Source organism: Neltuma alba, unplaced genomic scaffold (assembly GCF_004799145.2).
Source record: "Neltuma alba isolate B1F8T4 unplaced genomic scaffold, ASM479914v2 tig00011783_pilon, whole genome shotgun sequence".
Classification (NCBI taxonomy): domain Eukaryota; kingdom Viridiplantae; phylum Streptophyta; class Magnoliopsida; order Fabales; family Fabaceae; genus Neltuma; species Neltuma alba.
The window spans coordinates 204,954-224,158 of NW_021636406.1; the positions used below are offsets into that span (position 1 = coordinate 204,954).

The 19,205-nt window shown below is 27.5% G+C and overlaps 2 protein-coding genes across 3 annotated transcripts in view; both read right to left on the minus strand.

Annotated features, from left to right (window-relative positions):
- LOC114717922 (MLP-like protein 43) overlaps window positions 1-14,096 on the minus strand; it is a 28,041-nt gene extending 13,945 nt beyond the window's left edge. The window contains exons 1-2 of one of the 2 annotated variants that reach the window (XM_028903151.1): window positions 14,093-14,096; window positions 1,200-1,407 (exon numbers count right to left, since the gene is read on the minus strand). In XM_028903151.1, the coding sequence (XP_028758984.1) occupies window positions 1,200-1,386 (187 nt within the window). In that variant the 5' untranslated portion in view covers window positions 1,387-1,407; window positions 14,093-14,096. Of the gene's footprint in view, window positions 1-442; window positions 977-1,199; window positions 1,439-14,092 lie in introns of those variants that run through there. The other variant, XM_028903152.1, reaches the window with a different exon arrangement.
- On the minus strand, window positions 9,152-10,316 carry LOC114717921 (MLP-like protein 43). Its single transcript, XM_028903148.1, has 2 exons — window positions 10,063-10,316; window positions 9,152-9,742 (listed from the first exon to the last, which is right to left on the minus strand). Exons 1-2 carry the CDS (start codon window positions 10,247-10,249, stop codon window positions 9,456-9,458), a joined length of 474 nt encoding a protein of 157 aa, XP_028758981.1. The 5' UTR covers window positions 10,250-10,316; the 3' UTR covers window positions 9,152-9,455.
- Window positions 14,097-19,205: the final 5,109 nt, after the last annotated feature.

A 19,205-nucleotide genomic window follows, 5' to 3' on the forward strand; every position in this document is an offset into this window, starting at 1 on the left:
CAACGCTTCTTTCGCTCTTGGAATGGAACATGTCGAGGAGCCATTTGCAAAAGAAATCCTAATTAATGAATATTCAGTTTCTTTCCTCATCATCACCTTCAGGACATTTTATCTATGCATCAGAATATGTTCATATCACTGAATATCCTTTAGATTCATTACTAAAAGCATATAGCAAAAAAGCTCCATAACAACATCTTCGAAGAAGTCGATTGTTACTGACTTGTTCCTCAATCACTGCCTTACCATCTGTATGAATTATTCAAACACACACAATAATAATAAGAATATATACGGATGATTACACATCCACTGCATTAACTTAACAGTACAGATTTTATTAGTGCAATTTTAGCCTTAGCAATTTAGGGGGCTGGATGATGGATGTAATTTAGGGTGATTAAATAAATAATCAAATTAAAAGACAAAGGAACTGAGAAGATGAGCACCAACATCTTGTTTAGTATTATTTGCTGCTAATAAAAAGAAAATGAAGATTTAGTACATCACAACATATTCATCAAGGACCAACCCTTGTATACGGATGATTACACACTGCATTAACTTAACAGCACAGATTTTATTCTTTAGTTCATCACACAATGCATGAACTCAACACAGCACACACAACTTTTATTCTTTAGTTTACGACGTCATTCTCGTACTTGGGATTTTTGGCTTGCTCGAATTCATCATTTTCCCTGCTGTGAACTGAGAAGATAAGCATCGACATCTTTCGTAACGATGGTGACAAAGTCCACGTAGCCTTTTGGCTCTGGGATTCCTTCATGGATCTTCTCATAAGAGAAGCTCCACTTTGCAACAGCACCCCCTCCTTCCTTGTCTGTGGCTTTCATTACGAACTTAAAACTCTTGTACTGATCCTTAATGTCTCCTCCTGAGAAGTCCACGTTCATGGATTTGTTCTCTTCATCAATGGCTTCAAATTTCTCCTTACATGTCACCACCTTACCGTCTATTTGTTCCCATTAAATAACCAAAATTAATACTACCAAAGATTATAGATATCAGAGATGAACTAGTGATGGCGGAAAATTGCAGAACAGATCATGCATGTGTTCTCTATTCAAAGGAAGAAACCCTAATCATGATCATTCACATTGTTTTAATTAGAATCTAAAGAATATTTGAAGCATGATGAGACTTATATTGTTATCAAGGAATTTATAGAACCTTACCAACAGTATAAGACCAGTGCTTGACAGAGCCAATGGCGTGCCAGTCATGTCCTTCATGAATCTCACCCAGATGGACACTACCAGTGGCGTTGGGAAGATTGTAAAGTTGCTTGGTGAAGAAGTTGAAGAACTCAATCGCAGGTGATTGGATCTCAATTTCAAACTCCAAATTACCAGTGAGAGCCATCTCTTCTTGATATATTATGCACTGATCTCGATATCAAAATGTACAATATATAAAGTAGCTAGTGTGCATGTACCAAATGGAGCAGCTGGATGGGGTGGAGAGGCAATGCTAGCTTCACTGATCTTCTATATACACAATCCATGGTGATACTGGAATTCTCAACTTCAAATAATTTTCTTCCTTAATTATTCCTGTTGGGATCCGAATATTATCTGGCGATAGCGGCCCAGATGCATATTATTCCTATGGGCCTTTGGTTTTTGTTCTTTGTTTTCTTATTCTCAAAACAATTTTATAAAATTGTTTCTTAAAACAAGTTTTAAAAACAAAAAACCAAAGACTTCGTTTGGATAATAATTTTAAAAAATCATATTGAAAAAAAACCCATAGAAAATCACCCTTGGCAAGTGATAGTTGTCGTTGGTAGTGATACATGGTGGATAGTAAGTGAGAGGAGAAGAAGATTTCTCAAAATATTTTAATAAAACATAAAAAAACAAAAAAAACATGTAAAAGTTGTTTTGGTTTTTTAGTTTTTAAAAACATATTACTGTTTTTTATTTTTTAAAATAATCAATTAAAAACAAATTACCAAACAAGTTTTTTTGTTTTTAAAAACAAAAAATTGTTTTCAAAACAAGAAGTCAAACAAGCTATAACCTCCCAAAATCAATGATATTTGTCTTTAGTGGAAATAATATAATGAATCACTTTCACTAAAACAGAGATATAGGTTTTGTTTTCTTATTTTGAAAATATTTTTTTGCTTTTATTAAAAAAAACTTGTTTGACTATTTGTTTTTGGTTAAGTGTTTTTAAAAGAAACAGAAATTTGTTTTTAAAAACTAAAAATCAAAACAATTTTTAGTTGTTTTCTTGTTTTTTTTGTTTTTGAATTTCTTATTTGGTAAAACGGGGGAACTCTTTTTCCTCCACTTGATGGCCTTAATTTTTTCTGGTTGAGGACTTGACTTCCCATCGAAATTTCACCCTCCAGTTTGGGTATATTTATTTGGGATAATTAATCTGCAAGTCCTTATTGTTTCAACCAATTTTGAATTAGGTCCCTATAATTTTTTTCTTTTTATTAGGTCCTTATACTTTCACTTGTTTTTAATTAGGTCTTTACATTTATTTTTCTTTTAATCAAATCCTTATAAGTTCATCTTATTTTTAATTAAGTCCTTGAATTTTTTATTCTTTATTTTATAAATTCCAATAATACTATTTTATAAACATCAAATACTATATATTATTTAATATTAGTTTATAAACAATAATATTCTAGGAATAATAATTATTTTATTTTTTTCGGCAAAAGAATTAATTGTTCTAAAATTTTTTCCTGAATTAATTAATTATATTACTATTTTTATTATATAATTATTAATTTAATTTAATTATTAATATTTTATATTTCAATATTAATCGATTTAATTAAGTTTATATTTAATTAACAAATAAAAATTAAAGCTAGATGGACCTGATTAAAAATTTAATGAAATTATAAGAACTTAATAAAAAGAAGAATAAATGCAAGGACCTAATTAAAAACAGATGAAAGTATAAGGACCTAATAAAAAGAAAAAAAATATAAGGATCTGATTTAAAATTGGTTAAAACTATAAGGACCTACAGATTAATTAACCCTATTTATTTTTAAATGTAATTTTTCAGGACAATTATCCAAATAGATTTTTTTCCAAAACTTGTTTTGCAAAACAATAAAATTGTTTTAAGAAGAAAAGACAAACAACAGAATCAAACAGCCCCATGATTATTTTCGTGGGTCTTACATCATGCTTATTTAAGTATCAATTAGTGTCAAATTAAATATTATCAGAAAAGTATTAGTAGCAGTAAATGACTGTGGATTAAAGTTTTGCTGCAAGGACAGAAGATTTTAAGGAAGAGAGGTCCGTTTAAGGAGGCACGCAATAGGTGAATGCAAGGACTTCTTCATCTTGATGTTTTGACCGAAAAAAATAATAATCTTTATTCATGACCATGTGTATGCGATATACAAATACGATTTTTTTTTTTAATAATAACAACAATTTTACTTTTTCACCGGCATTTACAATTTAAGTGTAGGAGTTAATTAAAGAGTTTTTTTAATATATACGTCACCAGAAATCGCTTGCATAAATTGTTAATATAAAAGTCTGGCAAAAAAATATTGTTAATATAAACGACAATGCAATGCAATATTTCTTAAGGAAGAATATCATTTTAGTCTGTAAATATAGATTTGGTGTCACTTATCTTCCATTACAACACACTAACTCGGCTAATTAATATAAAAGTTAATTTAATTTTTAATTTGTTTCTAAATATAACACTCTAATTTATTTTGTCTCTCATACTTATTTATTGTTTTCAAAGTAGTCTTTATAATAGTTACACATGTTATTAAAAGTTTTATCAAATGGTAGTTCTAGCTAATACAATTGATTAGCAAGTGTATTTTAGAAAAGACAATATCTATTTATTATTACCTTAACTAATTTTCTTAATCTACTCAAATAGTTAACTAACTCTTATACTCCTCCGGTCCTAAATATAAAATCCATTTTATAGTATAAATTACATTACAAAATGAGTCTTATTTTAGAACCGGAGGAGTATTAAGGACTAGAGCTAGTATATATCAACTCAAACAACGTTTAAAATTTGACAACCTCTTTAGTCGTCATCAACGCATTATTAAAAATTATATCTGCACACCTCCAATAATATTTAGAGACAAAAAAATGCGTGTCTTGTCAAGGGATGATGATTTAAATTTATTATTTTTTATTTGAATGCGATAATAATCTTGAAAATAATTAATATGAATCGGTTATATATGATGGGATTGCCCACTATGATCTTCTCATGATCATGATTCACCGCTCCACACATTTGGCGTGCTACCCCAAAATTTTTTATAAAAAATTAATTTTTTAGTCCTTTAACATGAATAAACTTTTCTCAACTAAACTTTAGTCCTTAATTTTTTAATTTTATTTAATAAATTAATGCCTATCATACAGCACTCACCTCGTGTCATCACCCAATCATATCCTACGTGGCAAGATAATTTTTTATTCTTTAATTTTATTATTTTAATAAACAATTTGGGAATATCTAATTGAAATGTCTACGCTGAATACTTTGTTTTCCAGAGTATCTAAAAGCAGAGCAGATTACAAAACTAACGTAGATCAAATTTTATATCAAATACTACTATTTTTCAGTAATTTTGTATACACTACTAGATCAAGATTGAGAATTTTAAACTAAATGTCACAATACGAATCATACTAATATAAAATATAAAAATTGTAGTGGACAAGTCACTCTAATTTCATGCCATGAAGGAGGATTACGTAGTTGTTTTGGTTATAGCTGTTGAAGGTTTAGTTAGTTTGTAAAGGAGCTTCATGTCTATGTCAGTTTTAAACAGTCCTATAAATTTAACATTTAATTAAATAGTTTCATCATATGAAAAAAAAAATGAGGTTGAGTTTAGAGGTGTGAGAAAGAATGAGAGAATATATGTACGTGATTCAAAAGCTAGCTAACATACAACAGTATATATAGAAAAAATTATTTGCAAGGGTTGAATTAGAAATTATTTATTTCTAAAAAAATAAGTTGAAATATTTAAAACTTACACAACTTACAAATATCTATCCAAGTATTTAATAATATTTGAGATTCTTATGAATGAACAGTTAATAAATTTTGTAAATAAAATACATTTAAATATGAATTGTTCAGATTTAATGTAGAGAACGTATGTAGCCTCAAGGAATAAACAATTAAGAATGCGATTTTGAAGTGTATGAAGCGGAAGATCTCATAATTGCTCAGCTCACTTTACCTTTCGTGAATAGAGAAACCCAGAAAAGTCGTAAAAGAGAGATGTCCACCGCACCCGAGAGGGAGGTTTAGACTGCCAGGGCTTTGTTATAGTTCACTCACTGTTTTTTTGTAAGAGACAATTAATCAAATTTTATTCAAAACATTGGTTAAAATTAGTTGGAGATAATAAATATATTAAAAATATTTTTGCCATAAATACCTCCATTTATGTGGAAGAGGGAGAATATGTGGTGGAGAGAGAAATGCATAAAAATTAAATATAATGATACGAGCAATATAAATAATTAAATATGATAAAATAAGAAATCACCAATTAAAATTTGAAATAACTTCTAACTACCTCTCATAGAAGGAACATGTCACGCTTTACAATTGTTTCAAAGGAAGGGAGTATATGTTATAAACTCTTTCTCACACAGATTTTCCCACCATACATAGTAAGATTGTGATAGGAAGTTATTGACCACTAAGCATGTGTGAATCAACCAATCATACACGATGCACATATGAAAGTAGGGCTGGATCGATTCTTCTAAGATTAATATTTAAATAGAATGATAGTTTAAAATAAAATTACATTTTACTCATATTAATTAATGCTAATCCATAAAATTATTAAATTTACAAAATTTAGTCCAACAGTTCATCTTCATGAGAGCATAGGATTCCATTCCGACAAGACTCCACCTCACTGAATGCAATTTAATTTTAAAATAAAAAAATAAAACAATTAATTGCACACCTTCCAACTGTCTCCTACATGATTTATTAATGTTCTTGAATGTTACAAAAATCACGTTGTCAATGCTATTAAAAACATTTATTTCACAAATAGTATATTTCTATGGTTCTATTTATAATATATTTTTAATATATTTTACACAGAATAAGAAAAATTTTAAATTGTATTAAGTCTTCATTAAAATATAGCAAATTTTTAACTTTACTTCTATTTGATATATACATACTCCTCCAATTCTTAATATAAGAGCTAGTTTGACTTTTAATTTGGTCCTAAATATAAAATCTCAATCCACTTTGTCTCTCATATTTATTCATTTTTTAAGATAATCTTTGTAATAGTTGTACATATTAAAATTCTTATCAAATGGTAGTTCTAACTAATACACATGATTAGCAAGGATATTTTAGAAAAGACAACACCTATTTATTACAAATAACTAACTTAAGAAATTTTTTTAATCTATTTAAATTAGTCAATTAGTTCTTATATTGAGGACCAGAGGTAGTATTTAAAAAATAACTATTTACACTATAATAAATAAAGAACAAAATAGTATATTCATACTAAAACTTCAAGAAGGTGACTTATAAATAGGACCAAGAAAAGTCTTCTCTCTTTGCCTTATAAATATAAGACTAGATGAGTAATTTATTTCTTTTGAAAAATTGTAACTTTTAAACAAATACAAAATAAGCGGAGCGATTTATATACTACCTCCCATCCTTAATATAAGAGCTCATTTGACTTTTATTTTGGTTCTAAATATAAAACCTCAATCCACTTTGTCTCTTATATTTATTCATTTTTTCCTAAGGTAGTTCTTATGATAATGATAATTGTAGCCAATACATTTAATTTGCAAGGATATTTTAGGAAAAATAACATTTATTTATTATAAATAATTAACTTAACTAGTTTTCTTAATCTACTCAAATTAGGTTACTAGCTCTTATATTAAGGATCAGAGGTAATATTAATTTGCTGGGAATTTAATTTCCCAAGAACTGACACTTTCTAAAAAGTTACTCCCTCCTGTATTCATGTTTGTTTTTGCCAAGCCTTGTTATAAAATTCAAATAACTAATTTTATGTGTAATAAAAAATCAGTTAAAATTATTTAATAATAATAAATAGATAAGAAATATGTTTTTGTTTTCAAATATGTTCTTGTAATAAGAAAATAAAAGAGAATGTATGAAAAATGTAACAAGAAAAAAAGAGAGAATAAATAATTAAGGGAGGAGTCAAAATAAATGCATTAAATGTGGAGATAAACGTAAATTAAAGCTTATAAAATGAACAACAAGTGCATGACATCTCTAAATTTAATCCGAGAGAGTAATTTTAATAAGTTTCTTAATTGAACTAAGCAAGGTCTAAATATATAATTACAATTACACACATAAAATGAAAGCTACTCTAAACTCTTATTCATGTTCGATATGCAAAAAAAAACATTTGAGGCTTTCAATAATTTATTTATATTTATGTTAAATATATTAGAATATATGTAATTATTTTGTGAGATGTTATATATTTATATTTTTTTATATCAATGACTATTATATTTAATACCCAAACTATTCATCTCTCTCTCTCTCTCTCGCAAAATCCAATTGTTAGATTATTTCAAAATATGAAGATAGGGAGAATGCCAGCCGGATTTTGAAGGACTGTACCTATTATGCTAAAAACTGGTTGATTAATTTGAATAAATTGAAAAAAATTAATTAAGTTAATTATTTGTAATAAATCAATAGGAGTTGGGTATAGTGAAAAGGGCTAGTCCCTCATACTGTGACGAATCAAAGTTTGAAGCCTCACTAGGATTGTTGCCCACATTTAGTTTCCGATAGTGCCTCGAATAGGATTGACTCCAATAGGAGGGTACTTATTCTTTAGCAAAAAATTATTTGTAATAAATAAATATTGTCTTTCTTAAAATATCCTTGTAAATCAAGTGTATTGGCTAGAATTATCATTATCACAAGAACTACCTTAAAAAATAGATAAATATGAGAGACAAAACGGACCGAGATCTTATATTTAGGAGCAAATTAAAAATTAAACTAGATATTATATTAAGGAACGGAAGTAGTATTTTGTACTACAATTATTTTCTTACCAACATCATATATTATAGACCAAACAAAGTACTCTTCTAATCTTATTTATAAGTCACTTTTAACATATTTCATGCAGACTGAGAAAAACCATAAACTTCATTTATTCTTATTTAAAATTCAACAACTTTTTAATTTTATCCCTGTTTAATATATACTATACCTTATATAAACAAAATCAATACAATAATAAATGAAGGATAAAATTACACATCTGTACAAAAAATTTCTCTCAGTGCCTTATAAATAGAACCAAAAAATATCTTCTCTTTCTGTTCTATAAATAGATAAGAAATATATTTTTGTTTTCAAACATGTTATTGTAATAAAAAAAATAAAAGAGAATTATGAAAAATCTAACAAGAAAAAAAATATAACAAAAAAGAGAGAATAAATAATTAAGGGAGGAATCAAAATAAACACATTAAATGTGGAGATAAACCTAAATTAAATCTTATAAAACGGATAACAATTATCTGACATCTCTAAATTTGATCGGAGAGAGTAACTTTAATAAGTTGCTTAGTTGAACTGGGCAAGGTCTAAATATATAATTACAGTTACATATAATTAAAGCTACTCTAAACTCATCATTAATGTTGAATATGCAAAAAAATTAAATTTTTGAGGATGTTAATAATTTATTTATATTTATGTTAATATATTAGAATATATGTAATTATTTTGTGAGATATTCTCTCACTCACTCAATCCAATTGTTAGATAATTTTTTTCATTGTAGTCGGCAAAATATGAAGAGAGAGAGAGAGAGAGAGAGAGAATGCTAGCGGGATTTTGAAGGACTGTACTTATTAGGCTATGGGCCCCTGCGAATAATTTAAGTAGGACCTTTTGTGTTCTCTTCAAGAAAATAATTATGTTCAAGGTATCGTTGGACATCAAATGTAAGTAAAAAGTTTGAATTTTGATTTGCTAAAAAGACTGGTTTAACATATGAAACTTAATTGCTTTGGTGTGTTTATGGAACTGAACATTCATCCATCCCAAACCATACAGATTTAACATATGAAGATTCAATAACACTTATGTATCCATATATTTCAACAACCAACGAATAGATACATGATAAAAGCATTACTTCCATAAATCTTAAAACCATCAATCGTTCATAGAAGAATTCAAACACACTTGAGACACATGATTGCACAATGCATGAATTCAACAACAGAGACCTTATTCTTCATAAATCATCACACACTTTTGACATCAGACGACACAATAATACATATAAGCACTCAATCAACAGCACACAGACAACCTTATTCTTTAATAATTTAGTTTACTCATTAATCTCATTCGTTCGTTCTGGTTCACTTTCCCTTTTGAGCACTGAGAAGAACATGAGCATCGACATCTTTTGTCATGGTGGCTGCCAAGTCCAAGTAGCCTATGGGATCTGGGATTCCTTCATGGATCTTCTCATAAAAGAAGCTCCACGTTGCAATGCCACCACCTCCCTCTTTCTCTGTTGCTTTAATTATGAACTTAAAACTCTTGTATTCTCTCTTAACATCTCCTTCGAATAACTCCACTTTCACTGATTTGTTCTCTTCATCAAGCTCTTCAAATCTCTCCTTGCATGTCACCACCTTCCCGTCTGTTGTTTCCCAGTTACAAAAACTAACGATTAGTTTTAACAACATCAATTTACTCTTAGATTTTAAGCAGAATACAAGTCAGTTTCCAATGATTTAATCAGTCGTCATATATAATTACTACAACCAAAGACGATCAACTTAACTAGAGCGGTCATTAAAAACACAAAACCCAAAACCATCTTTCAAACTTTTCAAGAGTGTTTCTCTCAACCGATTCTACCCCAATTTTTTAATTGTGTTCTCGAATCTCAAGCGTAATTTCAGGGAATCTTTATAATTGTGCGCATAATTTTCTTTAAATTTATTGTACAAATCTTACCAACAGTATAAGTCCAGCGCTTAGAAGATCCAATGGCGTGCCAGTCATCTCCTTCATGAAGCTCTCCTGCATGGACACAACTAGTGGTGTTGGGAAGATTGTGAAGTTGCTTGGTGAAGAACTGGAAGAACTCAGTCGCAGGAGACTTGATCTCAATTTCAATCTCCAGTTTGCCACTAGGAGCCATAGCTTCTTCAATGATGCACTGATGATATGAGATCTCAAATCCAAGATAATGTATCGAATGGGACTTGTGTGTAGAGAACGCTAACTTCATTTACTTATATACACAATCCATGGTAGGAGTATCCGTTAAATGACCTTATTCAATTGAATTTAATTTAATTTCAGAAATTAGGTGCATGACTGACATGATCTTTCATGTTTTCGAATCGTGCAAAAAGACAACTGTCATTGCTATTAAAAACACTTCTTTCGACAAAAATAAAAAAGAAAATAAGGATATGCCATCTCCGATGCTTAATACAAAACATAAATAACTAATTTACAGATATTAAAAAAAATTAATTAAGCACATTAGTGATTTATAACAAATGTGTAATGGTTTCTCTAGAATATTCTTTCTAAATTATGTGTAGTGTAACTACCCCTCTCCATAAAAACTCTCTTATTATACACAATCGATAAAGATGTTTTGAGAGAAAAAAATTGAGAGACAAAGTACATTAGTGTAATATATTTAGGATCAAAATAAACATGTAGTCTAGCTCCTACATTTAGAATTGAAGCTATTATTATTTTACAAAAATTATATTGGATTAGATTATTAGTAGGCTCAAATGATGAACTTAAGTTAAAGTATTACCGATAGAAGTATATCATATAATGTGCATATTTGGGTGTTGATTAAATGAGCGAAAAATATCTTAATTTATATTATTCATATAAAAAATAATCTCTTTCTTATAATAGTCTGCCTAAATATAATAAATAAATATTCCTTGTTTTAAATTTTAAACTAGTTTTTCTCTTTTTTTTTTATTAAATATATGCCACTTATTACTTTTCTATAATAAATTTTCACTCATAATCTCTCATACCCTTTTTACAAATTAGAGTACACTTGAAAATGTATACTCCACCCAGTCCATGATATAAGAAGTTAGTTAACTTTTCTTATATAACAAGAAATAGAAATTTAGACATTAAATATGTCATAAAATGATAATAGTTTTCCTTTTTCCCCCCTAAAAAATGGCAAGGTTCCTTTAATGTTACAATTTATTTATCTCTTATCTCTTTCCTCTCTTTACTATATTTAATAGAGGGGAAAGCAAAAAAATCACATTAATTATTCTGAATACGGCTCATACAACCTCCGGTCCTTAATATAAAAGCTAGTTAACTAATTTGAGTAGATTAAAAAATTAGTTAAGTTGGTTATTTGTAATAATATGTATTATTTTCCTTAAAATATCTTGCTAATCGTGTGTGTTAGCTAGAACTACCATGAAATGAAACATTTAACATGTGCAACTACTATGAGGACTACCCTGGGAAAAATAGATAAATAAGAGAGACAAAGTGAACTGAATTCTTATATTTAGAACTAAATTGAAAGTCAAACTAGAACTTATATTCAGAAATGGAGGTAGTTTTTTGTACCATAATTTTCTTCTAACCAACATCTTATATTATGAACCAAAGAAAGTACATCTTGCACATTTATTATTTTTAACAAAATTTAACTAAAATTTTAAATTACATCATTTTGGTAGTTGTTTCTTATAGTAATAAGCAACTAGAGCCGGGAAAACGGCTGAGTCTATTTAGGCTCAAAAATTGTGAGGGCCAAGCTTAAAATGTTTTTCTTCAAATGGAAAACAGGCTTAAAAGGACTCGCTCTGTAGGATTAAGGGTTTAAACGAGACGGCCCTTTTAGGCCTTTTTATAATTTTTTTGCATTTTAAAGTTGTTTTTGTATAATTCTAACATCATGATATATAGATAGCGTATATATGGGCATTGCTTATGAGTTAGAAATACCCATAAAAATATACCAAAAATCACCCAACAGTGTGAACTCTCTCTATGCTCAAATCTACTAATTCACGTTTAAAAGAATCCAATAAGCTAGTATTGTTGAATTAAGAAAACACTCATTACTTTTGAAGCGAAACACACAATATTTTTAATGAAAGTACCAAAACATACTTAATTAAAATAAAAAAAGTTAAGGCTCAAAGATACTCATGAACTTATACTAAAAGTCCATCAAATGCTATATAATTTCTAATGAAAGTACCAAAATACTCCAATCTTAAAGGACTATTGCCTTAGATTGAGGTAAGGATTATTAATTATAATAAATTTTTATGATTAAAATAACTCGTGTAAAAAGGTTTAAGCTTAAATTTAACTTCTCTTCAATGATAAGTTGTTTATATCTAGTAGACATTATGGATATCTTTTAAAAATAAGTTTTTTGTATCAACATCATATGAAATTATGTGTTTATCCTCTGGATTTTGTTATCAAATTTAACAATCATCCTATTTTTTTTTTTTTACTTTATGTTCAATTTTTTGAGAATTTAAAGCCAGTTTTGGTGGTGATAACCACAATATTTTTAATGAAAGTATCAAAATATCCCAATTAAAAAAAATTACCATCTTCCTCCAACCTCTTGATAATCTTTTTGATTTATCTCCTTTCCATAAAAACCTTCTCTCTTATAAGTTAGATTCATATTCTTTTATTTCAACCAAACTTTAGAGTATCCTCATATAATTTTTTTATATTTAATAAGTATTTTTTTAATGGAATTAAAAATATGAAAATATCAAATGAATACTAGTCAAAGGATTAAAATATAAATATTTATTTTGTTGACTTTATTTAAAAATTTTCTGAAATTAAAACACTTTGAGATAAGCAATAATGGTGTTAAAATATAAAAAAAGATGACTAACAAAACTATTTAAAGCAAAATGACAAAAAAAAAGTTAAAAATTACTAAATCCCAAATTATATTTGGTAACAATACTTTATTTGGTGTTGATAACAATGAATTATTTGTAAATGACAACAAATTTTTGTTAACATTCTTTATTTGGTATTTTGTAATTTTTAGCTTCTCTTTTATCATTTTCTCAATATTGAATTATTATCTAGAATAATTAATTAATATTATAAATAAACAATCACACATTTTTGCACACTAAAAAAATCATAAAATTTTAAATAAGTTATATGGATCAAATCTTACCACTATTTATAACTTATTAATTTTTAAAAAAATTATATAATGATTGATCTTGCTCTCACAAAATATCTAGGATAATTACGGTCTATAATGATTGTTGCTGTTGTTTAAAACAGTGGAGGATAGAAATAAATTGGATGATTTAATCAAAAAGGTCCTCATATAGTGACACGGCCTACTTATTGAAAGAAGAACCTCACATAAGCTTGCGTCGAGATTAATTAGTTTTCATTACTTTAATGTTGTCCCTCTGATATTTTTCTCTAGAAACCCAAAAACAAATGGCGGGATTGAATTATAGGAGAGCTTGCTACGTCTAACAATAATTAATAGAAACTGTTATTAGCAGTCCATGTTAGGCCTTGCAGTCCACATTCACATGCGGTAATAATATAGAGTTATCAAACAAGACTAAAATTTATCCTCGATCCTAGAGGATACAAAAGAATAAATCTTCTATATAACACTACAAAAAATCATGCTTTTAGCGACGGAATTTTTTATTTAACGACGAAATTAGCAACGAATTAGTAACAGAAACAAATTAGCGATAGAATTAGCGATGGAATCTGTTCCAATTTCATCGGTAATTAGCCATGGATTAGTGCGGAAAATTCCATCGCTAATTACCAATGAAAATTTTTCTTCGCTAATCCATCGCTAATTCTTGACAGAAATTTTCATCGTTTATCCGTCACTAACCTGATTTTTGAAAAAAAAAAACTAAAATGCCGTGTGGCATCTCAACCAATCGTCACATCTTGCCTGCCACATCAAATGTCACCTTTGACTACCATGTGTTACCACCACATAATTCCCTCCTCAAAGTGACTTCTCCATGGCTCGGACCCAGAACCTCCTCTGTGCGCGTGTGCGGTTTTACTAGTTGAGCTACAATGAACCTGTTGACTTATTATGTAAAATTATATATACATATATAATATTATTTTACACAAACAATTATATATACATATATATTATTAAAAACTAAAAAATACTATATGATAATTTTAATCATAACTATTTTAATAAAAAATAATTTTTAAATATTTGTTTTACTATTTTTTATAATTTTTTATTTTTAAAAAATATTTTTAATATAATTTTAATATCTAACGACACTAATTTTGAATTTTAAATCATAAATAATTTTTTATAAATAATTTTTAAATTTATTCTTTAATTAATATTGATTAGATATACAATTTAATTATATAGGTATTATATTATATTATCTATATGTCTTTTATTTATTTGAAGAAAATCATTTACAATTAGTCAAAAAAATTTGTTATGCAAAAAAAACTACTATAATAAAATCTAATAAATGATTCTATATAAAAAATTAAATGATTGGAATAGATTATGATAAACAGTATTCTCTTACTTGTATATATATCCTTTGTAATTTATTTTCTTAAAATTCTTTGTATATACCATTTGTTTTTGTATTGAAGACTAAAATCAATCTATATCATGGGAATTAATTATACCATAATTAAATTTTATTGTTTAATTATTGAAATTCAAAATTCACTTCAATATTAGTTTGCGTTCACATAAATTTATTTTTTGGTTTTGAATTTCTATCATATATTATATATTTCAATATATTGTGCATATGATAAATTATTTCTTTCTTATATCAGTTTGTATAATAAAGTTATTAATATTATTATTATATATTTTAATTATTATTAATAATCAAGAGGAATTTATTTTACTAAAATATAAATAAGTTTTCTAAGAAATTGTCTTTCTATTTTCAGTAAATATATAATAATGACATGAATGATGACAATATCTTCATTAACACCAACTCCACAAATATATCAATTTATTTTATAATTAAAAATATTTTTAAATCATTATATTCTTAATTGTTATTATATAAATTTTTGCAAGATTATAATTTAAAATAATAAAATTTAAAATTAGTGACAGATAAGTGATGGAATTAATGACAAAAACTTCTGTGACAAACAATTTAGAGACGGAATTAGCGATGGAAATTTCGGATGGAAAAAATTCCGTCGCTAAATATTTATTGATGGATTTTCTGACGGAATTTAGCGACGGATAGAAATTCCGTCGCAAATTCCGTTGCTAATCACCTGTTTTTTTATAGTGCAAAAAAACTTGCTAATACTATATACAGTCCTTAATATAAGAACTAATAGAAAATTGAATTTGATTCTAAATATAAGACTTGACTTTATCTTCTAAATTTTTAGTTCTTTCCTTGGAATATCACTATTGATTGTTAGGAGTTCCTACTAAGTTATGGTTATAATACACATAATTAAAGAGAGTAATTTACAGAAATTAGCCCATATTTGTTATAAATAACTAATTTAACTATTTTTTTTAATACTCCTCTAATCCTGAAAATAAGACCCGCTTTGTAGTGTAAATTACACTACAAAGTAGGTCTTATATTTAAGACCAGAGAAGTATCTTTAAATTAATTAACTAGCTTTTATATAACACCAATTTTCATTAAGACTTTCAGCATTCCTGTGTTCAAAAAAAGTGAACGTGAACCATATGGCAACGCAGGGAATAAATATGAAAGTGTGTTATAAGTGCAGATAACTGGAATAAGACCCCAAGACGTCAATGCAGGTGAGAGGCGTTGGTGGGCAAGTGGCCAACTGCTTCGTAATAATAATGAGGAGGTCCCTCATAAGGGATGAGAACTTTTTCTTTCTTATACCTGTAAAATTAGTACTTCCATATATTAAATGATTGATATTTAAGCTGAGCTTCTAAAACCTATACTCCTCTTGTCCTATATAGGACACAGAGAAACGATTTTTTAAATCATATTTATAAGTCACTTCATTAAATTTTTAGCATGAATGTACTATTTTGTTTTTAATTTATTATGGTGTAGGTAGTTATCTCTTTTAAAAGGTATATATATTAAATATAGGTAAAGTTAAAAATTGTTATATTTTAATAGAGAGTTAATACATTTTAAAGTTTTTCTTGATCTATGTAAAATATACTGGAAGTGTTTTATAAATAGAACCAAAAGAGTAAGTCACTTTTCACTTGTAAGCAATGTGGGATTTATAATAACGCATGACGTTATTGTCGGTGAGCAGCATTGCCGATTTCAATTCACCCTATTATTTAGGGCCCGTTTAAAATGACTTGTAAGTAATTTTTTAATTGTAATTTATAAAAAATGAGGTAAGCATGTGAGAAGAGTTTTATTTTAACTTACATAAAATGTACTTATATGTAGTTATATATAATCGTGATTCCAAATGAGGTTGAAAGAACTAAACATCTCAATTTTTTTCCCAAATGATGCGATTAGTTATAAGTTTATATATATTGATTTTTTTTCTTAAGTAGGGAATGAAGGGAGAAACCTCTAATTACTCTCAAAAAGAAGAACGACCATAAGAATGAATGTGTGAGAAAAAATAGTAGAAAATGGGACTCCAAAACCTGTCACAATTGTGAGATTTTATGAACCACGCCCGATCCTCAATATTCTATAATTTGCTGACAACAATTTTTCACAACGATACAAGAATACAAGTATCGTAGTTCCTGAAGATTATAATTTTGGCATTATAGTCGGCCATTGCAAAGTGAAGTTTCTTTTTTAATTTCATTTAATTTAAGAAATTAATTGCATAGTAACTTAATGTCCTCTTCATGATTCCCTGTTTTGGAATCGTGGAAAAGACAACTGTCAGTAAAACATTTATTTGGACAGAGTTGGCTCCAATGAGGATACTGTGCTAGCAAAAAAAAAAGTTTTTTGGACAAAAATGGTTTAGTGGGTTTAAATTCAATTTTAAGTTAAAATATTACAAAAAAAAATTATATAGTAATGTGCGAATTCGGGTCTTGATTTAATGATTGAAAATGTCTAAATTTATATTATTTATGTATTAACTTGGTGCTTAATATAAGAACTAATTTGAATCTAATTTGGCCCTAAATATAAAATTTTAATTCATTTTGCCTTTTATATTTATCTATTTTTTCAAAGTAGTTGTTAAAATAGTTACATATGTTTTAAAGGTTTCAGTAAATAGCAACTCAAGCTAACGCATATGATTAATAAGGGTATTTTAAGAAAGACAATGCCCAATTACTATAAATAACTAATTTTAATAAATTTATTTAATTTACTCAAATTAGTTAACTAACTATTATATTAAACATTGGAAGTGGTATAATTTTCTCAAAATGAGAGGCACATACGCCAGCTGCTATATAGGGCTCTCAGGGCTTTATCAGCATTAACTAATTTTTGTGGAGGACTTCTGTTTGGGTCCCGTTGTTTATTAATATGCCGTGCTAACGAACCAACAGCAATTTTGCAAATCATAGTTAATCATACGACACACAATATTTTCCAGGGACAAATATGATACTCATTTTACTCCGTCTGATGATGACACTGATACCTTGGCCATTTAATTCCAAAAGTAATTGATGATTTGAAATTGCCTTTATCATAATTAATATATGATATGATTGACTAATTTTGAAAAAAAATTATTTAAATTAATTTTTTTGGCAGTAAATATATGTTATCTTCTCTAATTATGTGTGTTTTAATTACAAATTGATAGTAACTCTTTTACATATACAACCACTATAAGGATTATTTGACGGCAAAATAAATAAATATTAAAGATAAAATGCATTCAGGTATAATATTTAGGACCAAATTAAAAGTTAAATTAACTCTTATATTAAGGATCGGAGGTAGTACTACCTCTGGTTCTTAATATAAGAGTTAGTTGATTAATTTAAGTATATTAAAAAGATTTATTAAGTTAGTTATTTGTAATAAATAGGTATTATATTTTCTAAAATACCCTTCCTAATTATGTGTACAAGTTAGAACTACTATTTGATAAAACTTTTAACATCTGCAACTGTTACAATAACTACTTTCAAAAAAATGGATAAATATGAGAAATAAAGTAGATTAGAATATTATATTTATGACCAAATTAAATATGAAACTAGATCTTATGTTGAGAACCTGAGGTGGCATAATATATGACTTTCCTTTGAAATTTCAAGATTTTTTCACCCAACTTTAATATCGTCATCTTTGAAGATTACCAGAGGTGGCATGTGGTATAAAACCCAGAATGGTAATGATGATGAAATTTTTTTTTGGGGTTAATATAACTTTTTTTGTATTTCAAATTTGTTTTCATTTTGGTTTTGATCTCTTAACTTTGAAACCATAGGTTTCGGTTTCTCTAAGAGAAAATTATGGTATTTATTGAATTATAGGGATCAATATTTTAAATAAAAAAAGTTTGAGAGACCAAAACCTATTGTTTAAAACTTGAAGAATCAAAATCAAAATGAGGACAAATTTGAGGATCAAAAATTATATTTACCTTTTTTTAAAAATATGTGAGTAGATTACGAGGCCATTCTTGCATGGACATTTTTAATATGTTACCCTCATCACTTAAATTAATTTGATGATTTCAAGTGATTTTTTTAGCATTTATTTCTCTTAGGTGTTCTTAACGTAATTTTCTGAAAAACTTATCCCAGAAAAAGTAACACGTCAAATAGATGAGCTTTTATAAACCGCGTTTTCACTCTGTGGGTGGACAAAATTGCTAATTTCAATTCACCCTATTACTTAGCCATCTCTATTGAAAGAACTAAACATCCTAATAAATTTTTTTTTTTCCTGAAGGAAAAATTTTCACCTTAATGTCACAGAGAGTTGATCATGCTGTAATAAATCATAGTTTATGAATGGTTTGATGAGTTACAAATTTATATATATTGAAAATTTTGAATAGGGAATGAAGGGAGAAACCTCGAATTACACTCTCAAAGAGAAGAGGGAGCATAAGGGTGAATGTGTGTGAAATAATAGTATAAAATGGGACTCAAAACCTGTCAC